This window comes from Chiloscyllium punctatum, chromosome 15 (genome assembly GCF_047496795.1).
Source record: "Chiloscyllium punctatum isolate Juve2018m chromosome 15, sChiPun1.3, whole genome shotgun sequence".
NCBI classification, from domain to species: domain Eukaryota; kingdom Metazoa; phylum Chordata; class Chondrichthyes; order Orectolobiformes; family Hemiscylliidae; genus Chiloscyllium; species Chiloscyllium punctatum.
The window spans coordinates 72,113,102-72,137,712 of NC_092753.1; the positions used below are offsets into that span (position 1 = coordinate 72,113,102).

At 39.0% G+C, this 24,611-nt stretch overlaps 1 protein-coding gene across 1 annotated transcript in view; it reads right to left on the minus strand.

Annotated features, from left to right (window-relative positions):
- The window catches only part of tomm70a (translocase of outer mitochondrial membrane 70 homolog A (S. cerevisiae)), a 30,219-nt gene that overhangs the window by 1,847 nt on the left and 3,761 nt on the right, over positions 1-24,611 (minus strand). The window contains exons 2-11 of the mRNA XM_072585445.1: positions 23,181-23,354; positions 20,461-20,587; positions 13,799-13,908; positions 12,116-12,270; positions 11,237-11,444; positions 7,304-7,438; positions 6,757-6,864; positions 5,652-5,768; positions 4,454-4,551; positions 1,628-1,750 (exon numbers count right to left, since the gene is read on the minus strand). Coding sequence (XP_072441546.1) covers positions 1,628-1,750; positions 4,454-4,551; positions 5,652-5,768; positions 6,757-6,864; positions 7,304-7,438; positions 11,237-11,444; positions 12,116-12,270; positions 13,799-13,908; positions 20,461-20,587; positions 23,181-23,354 — 1,355 coding nt within the window. The remainder of the gene's footprint in view (positions 1-1,627; positions 1,751-4,453; positions 4,552-5,651; positions 5,769-6,756; positions 6,865-7,303; positions 7,439-11,236; positions 11,445-12,115; positions 12,271-13,798; positions 13,909-20,460; positions 20,588-23,180; positions 23,355-24,611) is intronic.

Genomic DNA, 24,611 nt, shown 5'->3' on the forward strand with positions numbered 1-24,611 from the left:
AAACAGAAATCTAGAAATACCCAAAACGATATTTGGCAGTATCTGTGGAGTGAGGTACTGAGTTAACATTTTGAGCCTAATTTGATTCTTCTTCAGAAACCTTGATTTTGGTACTGACAGAGAACACAAACTATGCTCTCAGTTGAAAAGATCAGTGTTTATTCCCTGAATTATATTGCTCTCTACTATAACTACACTCCTTTTGCTTCTCCCACTTGAATTGTCTCCTGCATCACGACGCTGCAGCATGTTCATCTTCCACAATGCCCCTCCTTATCGACAAAAGTTGCAAAATCTTGAATCTGTTGGATAACTCCAGGGGTTGAGGTCCCTCCATTGCTACCTTCTGGATCTCCATACCGGCCTTTGCTTACACTTATTTCAACTATTCCTGAATTTAAACTAAATCAGAAGTTCCTAGTCTACAGAGTGTTACTCTCTGCGAGGACAGAATGTCCAGGTAACTTTGCCTCTCCGTGACGTATTACAATGTCTATATTTTAAATCCAACTCCATCAATTCAAAGCTGAGGTTACTCAACCTGCTGACACATTCATAGTGATGTGGTTGCCATGAAATGCACAGGTATCCTTAAGTTCCTACATGGTACAGCTGCAATACATCATCCACCCGGCCACCTTTATTTCATGTAACTATTTAGTTTTCCATATATTATTTAGCTATTATCTGCAGTTACCTAATCACCTAGTTGTGGAGTTTATGTAGTCACTATAAAAATGTAAAATTCATCTCACTCATATCAGTTTAAACTACCGCTCCAAGGTTAAAGGTAAAAACAAAACAAAGCTCTGCCAAAATTATGACAGGGTCCTGCATGATGCAGTCTATTGTAAACTGGTGCACTGAGGAAGTTCTCACTTGCTTTGTCTTACCTGTAAGAAGCCCAAACCTATATTTTGTGCCTCCTTGCTTTGCTAACCATGGCACACCACAACTGCACAATTCAGGTGAGAGTTTAAATATTCAGCTAACCTGGTTGGGTGGCGCACTCACAACAGCAGCCAACACAACATAGAATTAAAACAATATACTTTAGTTGATCACACATCTACATCATGGCTGCAGTACTTGCTGTCTGCGACAGGGCTGTGTAGAAAGCTTGCTAGCTAAACTTACAGTAACAGCAAAACCTTATCCTGGGATGTCTCTGCAGAGTAGGACCAGAATAGCCAAAGTCAAGAATACAGCATCACCTCCAAGTTCCCTTTCAAGTCAGAAATGATCCGGACTTAGACATATACTGCCATTTGCAATTCACTGATGGATTAAAAGTCTGGAATCCTTCAATACCATAGCAGAAATGTCAAAGAAACTGCAGCAGCTAAACGACACTAGGAATGAGTGTCCACCAGAAAACAAAGTTTTTAAAAGAATGCATCTAAAATAATGTGCACCTCTCATTAAAAAAAAATGAACTGTATAAATATCCACAAGATGAAATTTGGCATTTATATTTGACAGATGTCGTTCATAGCAGGTTTACAAATTCTGCAAAAACTGAATTTTGAGTATTTCCCAAACTCAAACAGTAGAATCACTTTTCTAAGAAGAAATACAATTTTTAAGAGCCAAAATTCTGTGGGAGCAAAAATAGTTAATAAATTACCTCTGGACTTCGATAGTACCCATGGTCTCATACGCAAAATCACATTTATTGTCAATCTCAATAGCCTTGCTGATTAGTTCCAAGCCTTTGTCCAAATCTTGTTTCCACTGAAGCTGAAGTAAACTAAAATAAATGAAGCAAATACCAGAATAGTATCAAAAATTAAGTAGTCAAATAGTCATTAGGTAGCACAGAACTTGACTACTGCTAAAAAGAATTGCACTCTTCTTGGGTTCATCAATTCACAAGAAATAAAAATGTAAAGAGCAAACATTCATATTGAGTGATTTTGATTGGTTGATTGGATTCTGATTGGTAGAGATGTTATCACGGAAAACGCAGCCATTCTTGCTGACTGACAGTTAACTGGCAAGGTTTGTTTACATTTCAAACCAAAAGGTTGAGACTGATTGTCGACGCATTGCTGAGAAAGGAATAAGAAAATGGCTCTGTGTTTTAATATACATAACATCTAGTAGATGCAAGTGTACTATACCAACAGCCCAACACATATTGGCTGTCAGCCTATTTTTCTGCACCAAGGTTATTTAGCAAGTTCTAACCAATCATGGAATTGCATCTAATGTCAGACATTATGCTTTTTGAGTTTTGCAATCAGGGTTATTTAAGTATAGTCAATACTTGGTTACTGCAAGACTTTGAGATGAACAGCTTATATACCCAGTGTAATACCATGGAAATTCAGATGCTACGTTACTCGTTTATGTGACAAATAGAATGTCGTTTTGTCTGAGGTAACAGCCTCACTTGTGTTGCTACTGAATAGTAGCAGTATGAAAAGCCAGCTTCACTTGGTGCTTAAATGTTTGAGGTATCTTATCCTATGGAGGGTAATCAGAGGATTTACTGTGCACTCTGACCACAAGTGATGGACTCAGACTTGTTAATTAATCTGCATGATACACCTTAAGAAATGATCTAAACAAGGTGGCAATTATCCTGCAGGATGGTTTTAATTGTGACTTACTTCAGCATTAAGCTTGTGCAGTGCGCACAAATGGCTCAGATGCTACTTACCAGGTTTCCAAAAAGGAAAACCATAAAACATAAGAACAGAAGCATCAGGAGCAGAAGCAGGTAATTCAGCCCCTTGAGCCAGCTTTTCCATCTAATATGATCATAGCTGATCTCATCTCGGCCTCAACTCCACTTTCGTGTCCATTCTCTGTAACCCTTCAATGTGTTACTAATTACAGTCAAAAATTAAAAATAACACATGCAACTGAAGGAAACCTAATGTATGTGTTGACTAGTGATGGTAAGGTTGCAGTGGGTCTACCTATAGCATAGGAACTGCAGTGGTCCAAGGCGGCAGCTCACCACCCACAGGCACTAAATGCTGGCTCAGGCAGCAACAACCATGTCCCACATGAAGTAAGAAAAGTAAGAAAGAGAGAGAGACAGTTGCAGAGAACATTGGCTGATTTCTCAACTGGGACATCAAAGCAAGTGACATCATTCCATTGATCAATTTCAAAGCTGAATTAATGTGCAGGATGGAGCCCATTAAGAAATGCAAGGAGATTCTTTAGTGCAGCTGACTAAGTGCCAATCCAAAAACACTTCTCAAGTAACATGGTATATATCTTGCAGTGCCAACATGTGGCTAGGTATACAGGCAGTGTGTTCCAAAGACTGGCAGATTATATCAAATATCATGTCCTTTTAGCTGTTTGCAACAGCAAAGTATTGACCATAGGCAGCCAGCTAGTGCTTCCAAAACTCAAAAGAGAGTCCATCATTAGATGTGATTCTGTGATTAGACAACAAAGGAAAGAAGTGGTGTAGTGATAATGTCACTGGACTAGCAATCCAGAATCCCAAGCTAATATTGTGGGGACATGGATTCAAATCCCACCATGGCAGATAGTGAAGCCTGAATTCGATAAAATCTGGATTACAGTCTGGCACAAAAGTGCTCACATAACCACTGTCAATAGTTATAAAAATCCATCTGGTTCACTAGCTCACTAATGTCCTTTAGGGAAGGAAATCTGCCATTCTTACCTGGCTTGGCCTACATGTGACACCCGACGCACAGCAATCTGGTTGACCCTTATCCCCACTCTGGACAATCAGACAATAAATGCTGGCCCAGCCCAGTGACATCCCATGAAAGAATCAAAAAATAATTTGCCAAAAAATGTTAAGCATCTGATGAATTATGCAGAGAAATGTAAGAACACACATGCTTGTGCACTACATATATTGCATACTACATTTACTAATACATACTACAAACAGAAATAACATTAATATAAACAATGTCATGTGTCCTGGGCTCAAAGGCAGGACCTTTTTATTGTCAGATAATACTGCACTCCGAGCCATTTTCTCACAAGTTTATGCTAACGGTGATTTGTGATTGCCTTTCAATCTCAGGGGCAGGGCAAAGAAAAAAGAGCCTTGGGCAGAACTGGAATCAAACGGATGTTATTCTGAACCACTTGCTAGTCATTAGGCTAACTGAGTGAACCAATCCCCATTAACATTTATAACTAATCGAAAGTCAGGGAAGCCATAGCCCTGAATACTTTCGCAGACAAACTCAACATATTTATGTATATAAAAATTCAAACTCCAATTAATTTTAGTTTTAGAGGTCTCATTATTATAGGTTCTCTGTAATGTTTTCTTGTGCAACCATTAGTTCCTTTCCTGGATACATGCAGAGTATTATTTTGTTTTCACTTTTCCATAATGTAGCAGAGGATTAATTGGGAGAGTTACACAACATACTTGACTCTGATATCCAAGATAGTACAGGCAAAATTACTGGCTTTAATCTAATTACAGATCACTTACCCTTTGTGAACGTATGTTGTTGCATTATCTGGTTCCAGTTCAATACATTTATCGTACATTTCATCTGCTTTGCTAAAATGTTGCTGGTCAGTTAAAGCCTAGGACAAACATTTTTGGTCAAATGTTTTTTTTAATCTTACATGCATCTAAATACAACTTAATTACAACAAAATACAATTAAATTTCAGAATAAAAAACAAAAGAACTGCAGATGTTGGAAATCAGATAAAAAACACACTGCTGGATCTATGGAGTTCTGAAGGGTCACAGGACCGGATATGTTAACTCTGACTTCTCTCCACAGATGCTGCCAGACTGGTTGAGTTTTTCCAGCAATTTCTGCTTTGTTAAAGTTCAGAATGCTAGTGAAGCCAAATGAGAATGCATTAACATAACAATAGCCACATCTTCATGCCATTCCAAATAGTCACGTTCTTTTGAGGTTTGGTCACTGGTACTATGTACAAAACACTTCAGTCAATTTGTGTATAACAAGATTATAAACAGCCACATGCCAAATTAGTTGGTCTGATGGCATTAGTTAATGCATAAAGTATCAGCCAGGACACCAGAAATCTCCCCAGTTTTTAATCAATATGTGATTGTTCACTTCCATCTGACTGATGGGGTACAATACAATAGATTTGAATGGCTTGATAATTTGGCCAAGACTCTGACAGTGTCCTTTAAAAAAATTGGAGGCTTGAATGAGACAACAGTCATTGTTTGTATATTATAAAGATGAACTAAGTGGGTTCAGTGCCTTTTCTATGGATGCTTTATGACCTTAAGAAGAAGCAAACTTTTACATTCTTACTTCAACAATTTAAAGAATGTAAAAGTTAATGAAATAAATTTGCTGGTTTTGCAACTCAGAAAAATCTTCAGATACTGAATGTTCAATTCTCAAGTGATAGTTGAGGGGGTAATCAATTAGCTCAAGTGGCTGGATGGCTGGTTTGTGATGCATAGTGATGCCAACAACATGGATTCATTTCCCACACCTGCTGAGATTGCCTTGAAGGACTTCTCAACCTTTCTGCTCTCCTGGAGTGACTCTCCGGCTAAACTACCACCAATATCTCTCTCTCTCTATATAAGGAGTATACAGCCCTCTGGTCTACAAAGATCATGGTGACTTTCCCTTTACACACACACAATGAGCGCAGATAGTAAATGTGGAGTGCTGAAGGCTTACCTGAGCATACAATGCATAACCTTCTGCACATTTGGGAAAATTTTTAATAACATCTTCAAATCCTTTTACAGCCACTTGGATCTGCAAAGGATTGCTTCCAGTGTAGGCCTGACGATACTGGAGTAAAACACACAACACAATGCATTTCAGTTGAAAGGTGATCCAACGGAGTTGAAAACATTTTTGTTGAGGTGATTTTTTTTTTCCTCTTACATCTATAAAGACCAATTGTATTTAAGATTTAAATGTGTCAAGCTGACCGTCGTTTGCATTAAATTTTACAGTGCCTTCAACAAAGTATAATGTATTTCCACATTAAGGGACTTATTTCCTGGCTTTCTAGATGCTTGGTGTATAGATTACACTGAGTAAAACCATAACCAAACTCAAACACTTAAATTAAGTCTGCTGATACACCAAATAAGATTATCAAGATCAACAGCTACTATGCACATTGGCATTAGGTCAATTGAAAGTGTTCAAATGTCAGTTCAATGGATCATAATAAGCCAGTGAACCTTGGCAAGAATCAGAATGATGGGGAAGTAGTATCAGTGTGGCTAAAGACAACATCTTGAATAACAGTTCATGATTAACATCTGGAAGCCTGCAAAATGTTCAGCTATACAAAGGCATGTTACTTACTGCTGAATAACACATCAAAGTTCCACAACATAGAGAAAAGGTTGTTATGGTAGAGCAGGAGATGGAGCAGAGGCATTTAGATGTTTAAGGCAGGATAACAGAGTGCTTCAAATTTACAAAAAATACAATGGGCAAAATTTAACTGGAGCCAGACTTTGAAGTCAGAAAGATGATTGAAAATAGTGGCAACCGTTACAAGAGTTAATGAATGGTGAGGCAAACTAGAATGGCCAACAGCATCCAGACAAAACCGGTTATTGACCTGCCAGACGTGATACAATCATCAATAGCAAACCCTAATCAAATCCTAACCAATCTTTAAGGGACAATGCATTATGCACCGACCAGCAATGAGTCAGTTAGAGATATTGCTCTGCTTGTTTTTTTGTAGTTGTACTGTGCAATGAAGCAGTCACTGCCAGTGTATTTTTCTGAACAATATTAGAACAAGACTGCTTACCAATGCAAAACATTTCTGGGCCTGAGCCAGAGCGGAGTCTGGTCGCAGTCTAATGCATTCATCAAAATCTTCAACAGCCTCTTCAACATTGTCAAGTAAAATCTTCAGCTGTAAACAAAATTTAGCATTAATGCATAATCATATAATCCGCACTGACCTCAGAATTAAGGCACCCTACAGTATTCTCTCCATTCTCTCATTCCTTCAACATTTCTGAATAGAAAAAGGAACAAAGGGAGAGGGGGGAAGAAAGGTTCCAGCCCATTTGTTCATTCCCAAACAGCTTTAACCACCCACTTTTGATTGAGTGTGTTTAATGGAAGGCACGACGAACAGCTTTGCAATTTCTATCTGTAAAGTTTATTCAAGTCAGAATATTCAATAAATACAGTCATGTCAATAGCCCGAATGGAAATTTTAAAAATTCGAATTGATGCAATAAAATTGAGTATGAAATTCACTTCTTCAATCAATGAGACATTTGCTGTGTGCAATAGTTACCGGAAGACAATTCTTTCAGATTGATTCAGGAAACCACAGCTCTTACCTGTCCTCGATGATGATACACATCAGCATTTTGTGGGTCAATATCAGCAGCCATGTTGAAATCTTGTGTAGACAGCTGAGATTGCTGTTGCTGCATATACATGCTTCCACGCTTAATCAATGCATTGGCACGCAGCTGAAGAACAAAAACAGTAACACATCTTCTCATTACGCACGTGGTATTTGAGAGACTAGTCTCACATACTTACACTAGCTATCCAGACTTTGATTGCCTTTAAGGCCATGCTGTTACTCCCTGTTTCAGCAAGTGGTCAAGAATTCTGGCTTTATACAAGGAAAACAAAGGAAAATATAATATTCAATGAATGATTAATATGATATTTAAGGAAGTGATGAGAAGTCAAGTCTACTTTCTTACTAATCCAGCTAACACAATTACCACAAGTTGCACTGAATTGGACTAACTTCAATGCAGCTGCTTTTGCATGCAACATACTTTGACAGAGGTTGAATAAGTTGGGGCTATTTTCCTTTGAGAGTTAGAGGCTTGGGGTGACCTTACAGGGGTTTATAAAATCATAGGGGGCATGAATAGGTTGAATAACCAAGGCCTTTTTCCCAGGACAAGGGAGTCCAAAACTAGAGGGCATAGCTTTAAGGTGAGAGGGGAAAGATACCAAAGGGACAGCTTTTTTCATGCAGAGTGTGGTGCATCTAAGGAATGAGCTGTCAGAGCAAGTGGAGGTGACTAGTACAATTACATTTAAAAGACATCTGTATGGGTACACAAATAGGAAGAGTTTAGATGGACATGGACCACATGCTGGCAAATGGGACTAGATTAATTTAGGTATCTGGTCAGCATGGACTGAAGGCTCTGTTTCTGTGCTGCACTACTCCATGTCTCAAATTACCAGTTCCATATTGTGATACAACAGAGGTACAGCTGGTCTTTCTAGTAACAGACTCTCAGACCCAGACCACAGGAAGATGCTGCTTTGAAACGCAAAGGGAAACGTATTGAGTTAGCTCCAAACAGAATACCGATAGGCAATGTTCTCTGTTTAGAGATGAAACCTGTGGAGATTCAAGAACCAAGGAGTTAAGAGAGTGCCTTGCAAATGGAGGTCTGACTGAGGTGACTGTCAAAGTAAAACTGGAAAATTCTGCAAGAAATGGCAGGGGAAAAAGAGCCTCTGAAAAATGCTAAGAACTTTTGTCTGTGTTTTAGCCATGTGGACTCCATGCTTTTTTTTTTATTCATTTAGGGATTTGAACTTTGCTGACTAGGTCAGAATTTATTGCTCATCGCTAAAAGCCATTGGGGAGGTGATGGTGAGCTGCTTCTTGACCTTCTTGACTATTTGGTGGTGGGACACCTACAATATCTTTAGGGAGGGACTTCAAAGAATTTGACCCTGCGACAATGAAGGAACAGTGACATATTTCCTAGACAGGATGAGAAGTGCTTTGGAGAGGAACTTGCAGGCTGTGGTGTCCCCATGCCTCTGCTACTTTTAACCTGCTACATGGCTGTGGTCAAGGGTTTAGAAGGTCCTATCTAAAGAACTTCGTTGAATTTCTGCAGTACATCTTGTAAATGCAATACTCTGCTGCTTTTGTGTATTGTTGAGGGAGGGAGTAGATGTTTGCGATGTGCCAATTAAGTGGGCTGGTTTGGCCTCAATGGCATCAAGCTTCAAGTGTTGTTAGAGCTGCGCTCATCCAGAAAAGTGAAGACTATTCCATACTTAAGGTTTGGAAAGTCAGAAAGTGAGCTAGTCACTGCAAGACTCCTAGCCTTGATCTGCTCCTGTAATCACAGTATTCCTATGGTTAGTCCAGCTTGGTTTCTGGTCACATTTGAGGCTTCGATCGGTTTGGTCAGTAGTAACGCTGTGGACCACTCTTGTTGATGGATAATGAAGTCCCCTAACCAAAGTACATTCTGCACCCTTGCCACCTTTGATGCTTCTTCCATGTGTTGCTCAATGTGGAGGAGTACGGATTCATCTACTGATATAAGGTAATCAGGAGGACATCTCCTTGGCCATGTTTGAGCTGATGCCATGAGACATCTTTGCACCTGCAGTAAATGTTAAGGATTCCCACGAGCAAATCTCTCTCGACTGTATACTATTGTCACATCACTTCTGCCAGGTCTGTCCTATTCAGTAAAGGGATGGTGCTTGAAACCTAAAATAAGTAGCTGCTAGGATAGGTCTGCAGAAGATTGAGAGGGTATCAAAAAAAAAGGGGAAAACACATCGGTCCTCATACTTGCCAAGCTGCCTGCTGCTGATGCATCCATCAATGACTAATTGCAAGGAGTGACCACTGCCAAGTGGAATAGATTTCAAACATATCCAGCAAGTCGGGACTGAATATCCAGGAAATTCAATGGACTATCAGCAGCAGTATTGTATAATTTGTAACCGAATTTCAGAATTTAACTATGTCAGGCTGTTTCTTGTCTAGTCCATGAGACAACTCTTCCAATTTGGCACTGGCCCCCAGATGTTAGTAAGGAGGACTTTGCAGAATTAGTTCCGAGTTTGTTGTTTTTTCCTGATGACCAGGCCAATGACAGATTGTCTATTCAGTTTTATTCCTTTGAGGTTCTTTACCAGTTTGATACAACTGAGAGTCTTGCTACACCATTTCAGAGGGATTTAAGAAACAGTTTGCTGTAGTCTGGAGTCATACATGAGGAGAAGTGATTTCCTTCCCTAAAGGATTTTAGTGAACCAAAATGTTCTTACAACGGCTGACAATAGTTTCATGGTCATCAGATAACTTGACTTCAAAACAAATCCAAATTCCACTATCCATCATGGCAGGTTTCAAACCTGGATCCCTGGTATGCAACTTGCGTCTCTGGATTACTAATCCAATGACAATATTATTACGCCATCACATTATTTGCCAAATGTGACATATTTTACAAACACATTATTAAGGATCTTGGCTGTGGTCATTAGTCAACGGAAAAAGCAACTTCCAATAGTATAGTTAGCAGATTACTAAATAATGTAAACCAATGATAATTTTAATTTATTAGTAAAAGTCTTAAACATGAAATTATGTTAAAAGATTTCTGGTAATCACTAAGAAATTCAAGTCTCATTCTAAACGTTACTGATCTCTGAGGGCACTTCAAGTCAAATATTCAAATTGGAAATAATAAATGAGTATCAGTGATGATGACAGTTGTGACTGCTGGATTGATGGAAAAGTCCATCTTAGTTTAGTAATGGCTTTAAGAAGGAGGCATAACAGCAACGTGGTTGACTCTGAGCCTCCTGATATGCTTTAGCAAGCCACTCAGTTGCCAAAGTGGTGACTCACTATCACTGGAGTCAGAGGTTGTACTTTCAAGCTTTACTCCAAGCCTGGAACACATAACCTAGGCAGATGTTTCAGCACAGGGAAAATGTGAAGGTGGCATTAATCAAATCAGGCATTAACTGGAAGCCCCACTAATATTACACTACCAATGCATTTGTGATCAAAAGTTCACCCCTTGACCTAGCCAAACTTTATCCATCACTCACCAAACATCAGCAAAACAAATTAACCAGTCACTTATTTCACTGCTGTAGGAAATTGCTGAGGTGATCAGAGTACTAACTTTGTGATAATTTGCAATAATTGACACCCAAAAGGCACCACAGAACTGCATTATTTTTCCTTCCTTTATTATTTTAAACATAGAATTGATTCTACATCATCATTCCTTGCCATTTCACTACATTCCCAGCTAGCTAAGAAAATCCAATGACTTTCTTCAGGGAAAGCTAACTGTAAAGGTGTAGATAAAGATCTTTTGACAGTATACTTCAATTTTCTTAAAGAATGATCAGCCCAACTAGGGAAACTTAAAAAAAAATCTAAAGCTATTTTAGGAAGTTGGAACTGCACATCCTGAGATTGACTCTGTGCAAGTAAAAGGAAATTTATATAGAACACCTACCTTCACATTAGCATCTTTCATACTAACAACCATATCAAGGTCAGGTTGAGCAGCTGTGGCATTGCCTATCAGCAAATAGAAGGTAGCCCGAAGCAATAAGGCTTCGGCTACATATTTTCCCTTTGACTCTATTTCTTTGGTGCATTCGCTAATAATTTTATCATAGTTCTCTTCCTCCATGTATTGTTTTGCCTTCAGGTATCCAGATCTGAAGAAGATAAAAATACAGTAAATATAGCTAAGACTAAATAGCTCCTTCTAAAATGTTCTATTTTTGCTAGTCCAGTTATTTGCCTGATCAGTTCACTGAACCTTTTAGCACAAGTTTATCATATCAGTTGCATTTAGCAGCATGAATTTCAGTGCACATCTAAACTTATTGGATTTGTCGATGAGGGTACCAAAGGTATTCTTTGATTTACACCTACAATCTTATATAGCCAATAACACTGGGGTATTCATTTCCAGCTACTTTTACGTTGAAGAGTGGTTAAAATTTAAAATCAGATTATGCAGGCTGCTTCTGAAGCAAGAAAAGGTTACAACAATACTTGAAAGGAGGCCGGCAAAAGATATACAGATTAGGATTAGATTAAATTAAATACATGCTGCAGTCAAGTTCCAGTTATTTCACAGCTGCCTAGTATCCTCCCCAGTACCATCCTCTGAAAGTGCAGGACTATTCAACTAGACTCAAAGGCAGTCAATCCAATCATCCCCAAGCTGAAAGATGTAATAAGTGATTCAAACCTCTGCTAAACTTGTGCAATGAATTCACCCATCACATATGACAATCAAAACCTTTCTGATCCATTACCCTAATATGCAGACAGCATTCATCCATTGAGGCTTGAAAAAAATACATTTTTATACAATCACCTTTCTGTTCCCCTAATGTCAGCAGCTTCACCCTCCTTGTCTTTGTCTTCATCAGGCGTTTCACCTTTCAGTAAAGGTTGTGAGATGATGTCATCAGTGAAAGAATTAAAGTACGACTTGATGAACTGTGGAGAGGGCATTAGTGGCTCTCTATTCTACAAAGGGGAAGATAAGAATTAGAAAACAGAGTCGTTTCGATAATAGTAAAATATAGTACAACATTGAAAACAAATAAAACTATCACAAACATATTGATTAGCTAGGAGTGTAATCAGTTTAAAAGTTCTAAACAGTGCAAACACACTTTTAATCTGGATCTCACTTTGTGCATGAGTAATATTCTTTCCTAACAACACCATTGAATGCAAAGTTGTTTTCTACAACACGATGGCTCAGTGGTTAGCACTGCCGCCTCTCAGCACCAGGGAGCTGGGTTCGAATGCTGCCTCTCAGCACCAGGGAGCTGGGTTCGAATGCTGCCTCTCAGCACCAGGGAGCTGGGTTCGATTCCCGCCTCAGGCAACTGTCTGTGTGAAGTTTGCACATTCTCCTCGTGTCTCTGTGAGTTTCTTCCGGGTGCTCCGGTTTCCCCCCCTCAGTCCAAAGATGTGCAGGTCAGGTGAATGGGCCTTGCTAAATTGCCCACAGTGTTAGGCGCATTCGTCAGGGGTATACATAGGGTGGGGGAATGGGTCTGGGTGGGTCACTCTTCGGAGGGTCGGTGTGGACTTATTGGGCCAAACTGTAGGAATCTAATCTAATCTAAACATCTTTATGATTGAGCTGGTTAGGGTGAACTGACAACTTATGATTCTCTATACAAGGGATGCCAAAGATCAGGTAATGTCCTTAAATATCCTGGTTCTCTGGCACTCTAATGTTTGTGCCAGTAGCATTTTGCCTCGAGACAGATAAATTAATGTTTGACACCTTTAATATCATTAGCGCATCTGAAGACAATATAATTGAAAGATTTGTTCATTCTTAGTATCCATTTCTAGTACACCTCCTACATTAACAACTTGCAAATGAAACTTTTACATTTTTTTCTCAGCTTATATTTTTCTCTTTTCCTCACAAAAAAAATCTGTGAACACTGATGTTATCTGCACTAATTTTATTACATCGATGGCAATATTGGATAATAGATGTAATAACAGCTGTGATTTTATCCTGGCCAACACTGCCTAGCATTACAAGGTCATTGACAGACAGCAAGCATAACTCTGATTTGTTCTATGTACATTTTTCTGGGGCAGGCCACCAAATAACAAAATTCTCAAAAACTTAAGATACTTCTCCAAATACTATCAAAACTTCATGGTATGTAATCTGATCCCCTGCTGTTCCAAGTCTTGCCCGATGCCCATGTTCCTCCAGAGTACCCACCAAAATCTATCCCAGTTTCTCCCCATCACCAAATCCATTTTCACAAAGCCCTCAAACTCCTGGTAAAAACACATGATCACCAAACTTTGGAACTGTCGACCCGCAGGGTTGTGAATGCTCCGTTGTCAGACACAGGGTTTTGTTGTCAAGAGCATCAAGGACACAGGGAATGGGCGAGAAAAGTGGTGTTAAATGTGAAAAGTCTGATAAATGGAAGTAAGCTTTCTACAAGTACACTGGGACCAAATTCAAAATGGTATAGCTAACAAGTATCTACAGCACTTGGCCACTAACCTTGTACTTTTCTTTAGCTTTTTCTTTTCCAAGCTGCTTAAGGACTCTGTCAGCAAGAAGCATGCTTTGCTGGTTTTGGAATCCCTCCAGGATACAAACCGCAGTAACATCTGAAAGGTATAAAGACATGTTGTCATTGATAACACTTGGATCATTGTTGAGAATTATTCAAAGTCTCTGAACAATAAGTTTGTTATGGTTCCTATGAGATCAGTGCGATGTTAAACCCAATTTGGTTCAATTCTGCCATTTTTTAAATAAATGGATTTTATGCACTTGTCTAACAAAGGGCAGAATGATCATTTTGGAAAGTACAAAGTGCTGCTTACAATTTGAACGCTCAAACAGGATAATTCCGAGGTATAGTTATTACACAATTAGGAATAATATTAAGTGACTTTTCAAAGATGTGTAATCTTGACCTCTGCAATGGATAAGCAAAATACATTTGAATCGTTTTTATATTAGAAAAAATTACTTTATAGGATGTGGGTATCAATGGCAAAGGCCGACAATTATTGCCCATCACTAATCACCATGACTAGAAGCATACAAGGCCATGGTAGAGGGTAGTTAAGAGCAGATTTGCTGTCATATGCAGGACCAGGTAAGTAAATTTCCTTTCCTGAACGACACTGTGATGGAACAATTGACAATAACTGACTTGTCACTTATGAAGAATAGCTGTGAATTCCAAATTTTCAATAATCAATTGAATTTGAAATCTACCAGCCGTTCATATTAGGATGTGAACCAACGTCCTAGAGCATTAGGCCTCTAGAATACCTAGCAGGAAGGTAGCTCTAGAATATCTTGCCATTTTGCCACAAGCACACCAACCACTTGAGGATCTAACTCCAGTTAATGGATAGCAAACCTTGTTTTAACCAGCATCTCACAAACCAGCATTCTCAATAGCCCAGCTAAAATCATATACCTCAAATACTGGAAATTTATTATATTATCATGATCTCCGAGGTCCAAATAATCAGTTGAGGAAACGAGCAAGGAGGCTCTCTGCCGACAAGTTTTATTAAAGGCAAAGGTGCATTATTATTTAAATGATTTATGCTGTAAGTATAAAATAACAGTGATGTACATATCCCCTACATTACATTTCTATTATTCCTATATGATGTTACATTGATTATGTGAACCTCTTGATCACCTGGTATATTTGATCAACTGACACATTCCTGGCCCCATCAGTGTGGGTAATTAAAAAGTTTGTTGTATTTTAATAATTAAACACCACCAAAGAAAAATGAATATAGATTTGCACACTGCCAACTTATGCAAAAATGCATAACTAAAAAGACTATAATCACAATTTTAAATAAAGTTTATTTGATAATATTTTTGCAGATGCATGCCACTGTATCTACAGTTCTCTCAAGCACAACACCAAAATACAACTGCAGTAATGCAAGAAATTGCAGAGCAATTTCTTCAAAGAAACAGTACATGCAAAGTTACCATTCTGCTCAATGGAATCAGGCACATTTATGCCCAAGACAGCAGACATGCCTGTTTAATTCCCTCCCCAAAGCACAGCTGCTTCAGAATTGAACTAATCAGTGCTGACTATATACTAATATCTTACAAGTGGAACTTGAACCACAAAAAGTAGTGAAGTGCAACCATTGAGTCAATGTCACTTCATTCAATCTCTACACACATGCTGACTGATCTTAGATGGTAAGATATTTTGTTTTATGTACATTATTTGTAGTTTGTTCTTTATTTTGCTTCTCCCAGTGGATAAACAATTACTTATTTCTACCATCTACAACAAACAAATGACAATGGGCCTTAACCCCATTATCAGTTAGAGCAATGTTTACTGAAAAAGTGTTTTTTATCTTGTAAGACACGTCTGTCAGTTGTATAATCAGACTCTAAGTTCCGCCAAGGTTACATTTTGAAATCTGAACACACTGACAGAACAATCCCTGACCTGATTAAACATTGCTAATGTGTAGAAACAAAGTGCTGTGGTGCCTCAAGAGCTTTCATGTACAGTTTACATGTGGCTAAACTTCAAGGTCAGATTTGTCCTTTTTTGAAAAAAGGAAAAGAAGCTCTAAATACTTACATAGGTGACGTATAATAACCAAATATAATCCCTTTACTATTTAATCTCTTGATTTATAAAATAAAAGGCAAACATTTCAAGCTTAAACATCATAGATCCAAAAGCCTGGTGAATGGATGGTAGCCATTAAAGGACCTAGAGAGAGACATCGTGATAATGTAATACAGAATCATTATGGGATTGCAGTCAGGGCACATTAGTGGAAGTTTTACTGCACCTCAGATCTATTCCACGAAGACAACTTTTTTCAAAAATATTCTTTACCTTAACCAATAAAAACAAATAACTACAAGCTAAAAAGTCTTAGCAGCCTCTCACGGCCTTATTCTGAGGTGGTGTTTACTTCTTTCCCACAAAAATACTGTGCAGAATCTCAATGTGACTTACAACATATCAATGACAGACAAAGCCAGCTTCAATCATTACCTTATAGCATTCTGCACCCACATCCCCTCTTCAATGTCCAAATCCTACTCTATTCATCCTTGGAAAAAGAACAGCTGCCAACAAGAATTTCACAATCACAAACCCTAAGACTTGGCCCCACCATTCATCCCAACATTTCTACGATTACTAATTTGTCATCTATGTTCTAACTTCCAGTCCCCAATAAAACCATTGCCCTTTAACACACCATCCCCTGGGTCAGCTTTCATTTTTGCTATAGGTCCAAAAGGTGCAGACTTAAACAGAACAGCAGCCACTGATTGATGATTGACAGATCTGGCTGGACCATGTAAAGAACTTCTGGGCCTGCTCTTGTAAATTAAAACTGCTCACTATTTCAGGATTATACTGTAATCCCTCACCTTTTTTTTTCAACTGCAAAACCTTTAATTCCCCCATCTACCTGATCCACCTTCATCTCCAACAGTAAGTGGAGCTAATTGGCAACTTTGGTTCATTATCGACACCAATTAGCTGCGTCTGTCACCTCCCTCCTTTTCATGAGTCCACTGGGCCAATTTCCTGTGTAGGTACCCTGCCCAAACACTGCTCTTTTATATCGTCCCTCATGCCATCTGTGGGCATATTTCTGCATATCACCTCATTCCTCAGCCCTACCTCCAGCAAAAGCTGAACACATCTCTCTTCCTGGCTTCCATGTTAGCTGATATTGTTAACAGCTTTCTCTGATCAAGGACCAACTTGGACTCTTAAAATTGGCCATCATCAACAATCTCTCAGAAAAAAATCTTGCCCATTACACTCACTCTCCAACTTCCATTTTCTCTCTAAAGTATTTCAAGATGTTGCCTCTTAGGTCCATGTTCATTCTCTTTCTAAACCCCATGTCGGAACCACTTGTCAGGTTTTTGTTCTGGCACAGGACTCAAAGAGCTTTCAAAATCACCATGACAGCCAATGACAAAGGTGAATCACCAACCCCCTTCATCTTCTCTGTCTGCAACCATGGACTAACTTGGCCAAACTATTCTGCTCCACCCTTAATTTTAATCTATTTATTGCCTCCTGGTGACATCATTTGAAGCAACATTAGTTTTTACATATACATTGATGACATCCAGCTCATCCTCAACATCTTGACTCCTCCACTTTTGCTAAATTATCAAATTACTTGACTGGCAACTAATAACAAAGAAGCAAATAAACTTCTAACTGATCGCTGCAAGACCAATGCCATTGCCTTTGATCTCTCCTATAAATTCTATTTTCTCTGTGACTAACAGTATCCAACTCTCTGGCAATTGGCTGAGCCTGAACCAACTGTCTGCAAACATGGTGGCATGTTACAGCTACAAATGAATTCCAAAATATGTATTTCTACCATCAGTAAGATTGCCAGTTCTCACTAACATAACACAACTTGGCTTCAACCCTGTCACAGCTCAACTGTTGAAATGCTTTTCTTATCTCTCACTTACCTGATACACTCCTGACCACATTCCACACTTTGCAAATCTGAGATTGGTCAAATCTTTGCTTCCGGTCCTTATTCAGACAATTCGAGTTCATCTGCATCCTATATTCTAAAATTCTCATTTTGCTTTTCAAATTACTCCATGGCTTTGCCCCTCTATCGCTACGGAGGAAATGAGAACGGCAGATGCTGGAGATCAGTCAAGAGTATGATGCTGGAAAAGCACAGCTGGTCAGGCAACATTCGAGGAGCAGGAAAATCAATGTTTTGGGCTTAACCCCATCATAAGGATGAGGCTTCCGGGTTGGGGAGCTCAGAGATAAATTGGGGGTGGGGGAGGAGGGTAGCTGAGAATATGATCAGTAGATGAGAAAGTGATAGGTTGGGGAGGAGTGTGGAGAGGATAGATGGGAAAGTTAATGTACAGGTCAAGAAGGCAGTGCCTGGTTGGAGGTTTGGGACTAGGATAATGTGGGGGGAGGGGAATGAGGAAACTGGTGAAATCCACATTGATTCCTTGTGGTTGCAGGGTCCCAAGACGTCAGGTCGTAAAGGTGTGATGATGGAAGAGGCCCAGCACCTGCACGTCCTGGGCAGAATGGGAGGAGAGTTAAAGTGTTCAGCCACGGCAGTGGGGTTGGTTAGTGCAGGTGTCCCAGAAACATTGTCTGAAATGATCCACAAGTAGGCTTCCTGTCTCCCCAGTGTAGTCCCAGAGACACTCTCTGAAATGATCCGCAAGTAGGCGCCCTGTCTCTCCTAAATTGCACCACCCTCCTGACCAGTCCATCACCTTGACAAAAGTGAGTCTTGGAGATCAGAGTCTAGAGTGGAGCTGGAAAAGCACAGCAGGTCAGCCAGCAACCGAGGAGCAGGAAAAGCTGCCTGACCTGGTATGCTTTTCCAGAACCACTCTATTCTTGACTCGGTCTATCAACTTTCCCATCTATCTGCTCCACCCTCCTCTCCGACCTATTACCTTCTCCCTCACCTTCATCTACTTATCACATTCTCGGCTACCTTCCCCGCAGCCAAACACCATACCCCTCCCCCCCCCACCTCCACAAACCAACTTCCCATTTATCTTGCAGCCCCCAGGCCCTAAGTCTCATTCCTGATGAAGGGCTTATGCCCGAAACATCATTTCTCCTGCTCCTCGGACGCTGACTGACCTGTGTTTTTTCCAGCATCACACTCTTGACCCTCTATCTCTATAACCTCTTGCAGCAACACAACCTGAGCTCATCCAATTCTGCCTTTTGGACATGCCCAATTTTAACTGTTTCACATTGGTAGCCTTGCCTTCAGGTGTCTAAGTTCTAAGCTCTGGAGTTTCTGCCCTAATTTTCTCCTCCTCTCTCCCTCCTTTAAAATGTTCTTTAAAACCAATCTCTTTGACCAAGTATTTGGCCATCTGCCCCAATATTACCATATGCCATTCATTGTACAATTTTGTTTCATAACACTCCTGCGAAACGACTTTGGACATATATGTATAACTGCAATTAAACATGAAGTTTTAGGTAATTTATCAATGTGCGGAAAGAAAACTTTAGTTGGATGTTAAACCGCATTTCATTACTTCACTCATCTTGGAAAGCTGCACTTACCGCCAGTTCAGGAGATAGCAGTTAGAATTCCTGACTTAATGCTGTTTTAGATTTGACGGACCCAAGTATACAGTGCAGTTGCAGCCTTACAATCCCACGTTGATTATAATAGTTAGAAATTTGGGATAAACATGAGTGAGGACTGCAGATGCTAGAGATCAGAGTCGAGAGTGTGGTGCTGGAAAAGCACAGCAGGTCAGGCAGCAGCTGAGGAATACGAAAATCGACATTTTGGGCATAAACTCTTCATCAAGAATCTGATGTAGAGCTTATGCCCAAAACGTCGATTCCCCTGCTCCTCGGATGCTGCCTGACCTTTCATAATCATGAGTGAGTAATGTTAAGTTAATCACAACAGACTGTTGAAGGCTCAGTTTCAGAGTTATCAGATTTCACCTTGGGTTGAGTGTGCATTAAAATTGAGCAGAAGTTTGAAGAAAGGATATGAAAAATCAGCCATAATTCCTCCTTCACATTTCTATTAAGTAACTGCAGCAGAAAACTGTATACGTGGAAACCTGGTTCAACTTTCACTTGCTCCATAACATAAACTTAGGTTTATGTCTGAAGAATGGGGGTGGGGGGGCAGGAATGAACGGAGATTTGGTAGATAAATTCAAAATCATGAGGGGATTGGATAGAGTAGATAGGGAGAAACTGTTCCTACTTGTACAAAGATCAAAAACAAGGGGACACAGGTTTAAGGCAAAAGAAGTAATGTCAATATGAGGAAAATTTATTTAATGCAGCAAGAGGGTAGGTTTTGGAATGCACCTGAGAATATGGTGGATGCGGGTTTAATTGAGATATTCAAAATGAAATTTGACTATTATCTGAAAAGGTAACAGGGTGACACGATGAAGGCAAAGAACAGCACGGCTCATTTGGACATAACGGACGAAACACCTTCAGCTGTGTCACAACAATTCTGTGATTCTGTAGTCACGGGTTAGATATCAGAAGGCAGATAGAATTTGTGAAACAGAACTCCAGCAAAGAACCACCAGAAAAAAATAGGGAGAAACATTACGACTAAGTGGAACAAAAAAAACATTAGATTTTAAAAAGCACAAACCTTCTAAGCATTCCTTCTTATTATCTAGTTTATCATATGCCTTTGCACGACGATACAGTGCCTTTATGTACTTCGGGTTGAGTGCTACGGCTTTCGTGCAGTCTTCAGCAACTTCATTCCATTTTTGCTGCAAGATAAATTTATTATATGATGAAACTGAATTGGTGATTTTGTTTGAGAACAGAGTAGAATGCACTATCAAAACATGCATTAGTTTATCAACTCGGACTCCAGTCCCTTCACATTTCCAAAGTCTTTCCCCATTTTGAAAATAGCCTATGCTTCTGTTTGCCTACCAAAGTGAATAACCTTATTCTTCACAAGTTAAATTATCATAAATAAGTGATGTTTCAATTTTGAAGCTAAAATCAACAATTTTTTAAACACATAGGTATACTTTTAAAATGGGGAATTATCATTGGTGTTCTTTAAGTATATAATTTACCTTTCATCACCATTATGGGGGTTTACCAGTAACTATGAAGTAAGCACTGCTGATTAATAATCCATTATACCTGAACCACATGGAGTAAACTTTGAAAGATTTTTATTGTGAGACAGATAACACGAGTAGAAGTTTGTTTCAATTCAATTGATTACCCATGATTGCAGTCTGGAAATATTCCAACAGCACACCCTCTGAAGATGATAAATCATTGATGAAAATTTCTGAATTGATGCATAAATCTGATCATGATTGGATTCCTCTAACTTGTCAGTTTCAGAAGAATAATTTTTGACAACTCTGAGTTTTGTTGGCATGACTGCCACAAGGTTCATGCCACTGAAGCAGCAGTATTCCATATGCACTTATACCCTCAATAGTTTAGATTAACTTTGCACAGGAAGTGGCTTCATGTATAAATTTTGAAAACAATTCTTGCCAAATAGTTACAGCAATGGCTGATCTGCAGTTTGAGAAACCAAAAGACCGCCAGAGAGCCAGGTTCGAGTTCCACTGATCCAGAAGGGTGTAAAAAGATTTCTGAACAGGTTGATTAGGGAAATAGGTAAACCCTAGATAGTCAACTAGTTTCAATAAAACTCATTTTTCATCAATATGGAGATACAAGTAGAGCAAACACCCCACTCTGGTTAGAATGCAAGTACCCAGGCAAATTTATTAACCTTCACCTTCAGTTAGCAAGTTAAGAGACAGGTGAAATTGCTTGATCTCAAGCCTTCTCCAGCCCACATAGAAGTGGGAAACTTAATGAACCCTGCAATTGTACAGGCTGTTTGAAATACAATGCTGTAAGTTGAAGGAATTCTCAAAGCAAACATCTTACATCTGCTGACTGGAAGGTCAATTGTTAAATGATTAGGAGGATTAAGAGAACAGCAGTTCATAGTCTTTGCAGTCATTGTTAAGTTTGACATGCTTCATGTAGTAATGGCAAAATCAGGCAATGAGTCCCAAAAGAAAAACTAAGCACCATCCATCAGTCTGTTGCTACAATATATTTTATGTCAAGTATATTCATACTCGAAGTCAATTGCTCAAAAAATTGAGGAGAAAGTGAGGACTGCAGATGCTGGAGATCAGAGTCAAAAAGTGTGGTGCTGAAAAAGCACAACTGGTCAAGGAGCTCTTCTTGATGACAAGCTTATGCTAGAAACATCGACTCTCCTACTCCTCGGATGCTGCCTGACTGGCTGTGATTTTTCAGCACCACACTTTATGCCTCATAAAATTCAATGTAGACAACAATAAGTTAGAGCATGATCAATTTCCATTAAAATCTATGGTAGGATTGTACCATAAAGAGAACAGCAAAGTAATCAAAAACGTGCAGCTAAACTAAAATAGCAAAGAAGTACACATTGTTATGTCACAACAAAGAATTTTCACCAGTTCAAAACCTAAATTTACCAGAAATACTATGTTTCAAAATAATAGGTGTGACACACACCCTCAAGAAAAAGATTAAATAGTACAAAAGTACCATGTCATTGTGTGCCATACAGGTCACATAAACGGATACTAAGGGACACTGTAAAATTTACCTTAACTTCTAGATCAATGTGCATTGATTTGAAGCTGCAGATATCAAGACCGTGGGGTTCTGCTCGAGTGATCACACACAAATAGAGGCACAGGGTTAACTGTAGCAACTTCTAAATGTATACGGTCATAAAATTCATAGCACAAACAATACTCCCATCCTCCCTTGCAAAAAGGAATACAAATTTTAAAAAGACATTGTTGTGGGCTTTGACAGTGGATTGCCAGTGTACGGGGACCAATTGGACCAAGAGGACATCCCTAACGTGGGACATTTTCTTCTATTAAATGTTTTATCAATAAAGGTATGGTAAGCCAATTTATAGAATTCTTCTTTGTTACCACTGAGTCTCAATCAAAACGTATTTTCTGGTTTTTTTTGGAACTCTATAGTATACAACTAACTACACGTTGCTTGGATGCAGCTACCTTGGTTCAAATGGTAATACCAAACTCAAGGTTAATATTCAACTGGCATATTAGTTATGCCATCCTTATAGACATTATTTCTCCAAGGTTAGTAGCCTGAGCACTGGATTTTCCCATGCAGGCCAGCCATAACCTGCCCTTTTAAGTTACCAGGCATTCATGCAGAAGAATTTGAAGGCCTGCATACTTAATGAGTAGGGCCACAAAAACGTAGCTAGATGCAGTGTCACTTGTATGTGGAAGCTAGTCAGTCTATGGTTACTCAAAGTCCAAGAGTCTTACATACCAATTGCTCAAATGCTGCAGCCCGATTCTGATAAAACGTTGAAAGGTCTTGTTTCTGATTCACTGGACACAGGCCAATTGCCTCAGTATAACATTGAATAGCTTGTTCAAATTTGCCAGCTTTAAAATACTTGTTTCCTTTATTCTTTGCAGCTTGGGCTCGGTCTAACAAGCTCTAAGGGAAGAAAATGAAATTTAAAATGGATAACATTCTCAAGCCACCACATCATAATCCCAGCCCAATTTCGAAACCACTTAGCAACTATCTTGCCCCTTTATTCAAAAAACCACTAGCAGTAATTTTTGCCTTTATCTTTATTACTGATGAATAATCGCTGCCAGTTGTTATTTGTCTTCTTGCCACCGTTATCCTCCTGCTAAAAGGAAATGGATTTTGCTAGATACACAACTGTCAGTGTCTTATATTCAACATGTCTGAAACAGAAACTAAAAGAACTTAGTAATATGATAAAACACACAAAGTGCTCTAACATGGTACAATGGCACTCAACACAGTGTGACACCAAAGGGAAATACAGAATCAGAAGACTTGCACATAACATTATTAGCAAGATAAAAGTAATATAATAGCCAAACATTTTAAATTGTTTTTCAAAATATTTGGAAAAAAACAAAAGTTGCAGAGATTTTGTTTCTGAAGTGCTATCAGAAATGCAAAGCACTCTGATTACTGATAAACTCTACTCCAGACAAAGTTAGCAAGATATTAAAGAACATGAGTAATGTCAGGCTAATATCTCATTGGTCAGCACCTCAACATCGTAAATGAAAAGATGTTCCTCAAATTAAACCACCCACTTTGACATTCCCAAAACTACAGCACTTATACAGGTCCTTTTTTTTTTCAGTATAGACTGGATTATAGTTGGAAAGAAACACATTAGTGGAGGGTAATGTATCCTGAAGTTCCAATTTATGCTTTCTATTCTACCATTGTCTACTAATTGCTCATCTGCTCACTTTTCCTCTTTTCTTTTATCTCTTTGATTAGAGCCAGGGAAAAGCCGATGCTTTTCAAATTACCACTGATCCTTAGGACTTCATCCAAGATACTGCTGTTTTCTAGTTAAAACAGAGGAATTAAATCTGAAGATGAGGAATGTCAAATCGCTCACAATGCCAAACTGTGAGCAAGACTTGGAGACCACAGACAGGTGCTGAAAGGTCAGCAAAGTCAATTTAGCTAACACACAAGATGGAGTTAAAAGCAGAAAAACATGAAACACTAAAAGTGTAAAGTGTGCAAAACTTATTTGCAATTAAGGAAACATTTTGGTGCAGAGAGAGAAGCAACTTGAGGATGTTTCTCTGTAGGTCTTTAAAAATTGGTGCTCAAATGTGAACGTGCACAAGAATCTGCATAAACGTAATGAATATGAAAACAAGGAAATTACTACATTTGCAGAAGACA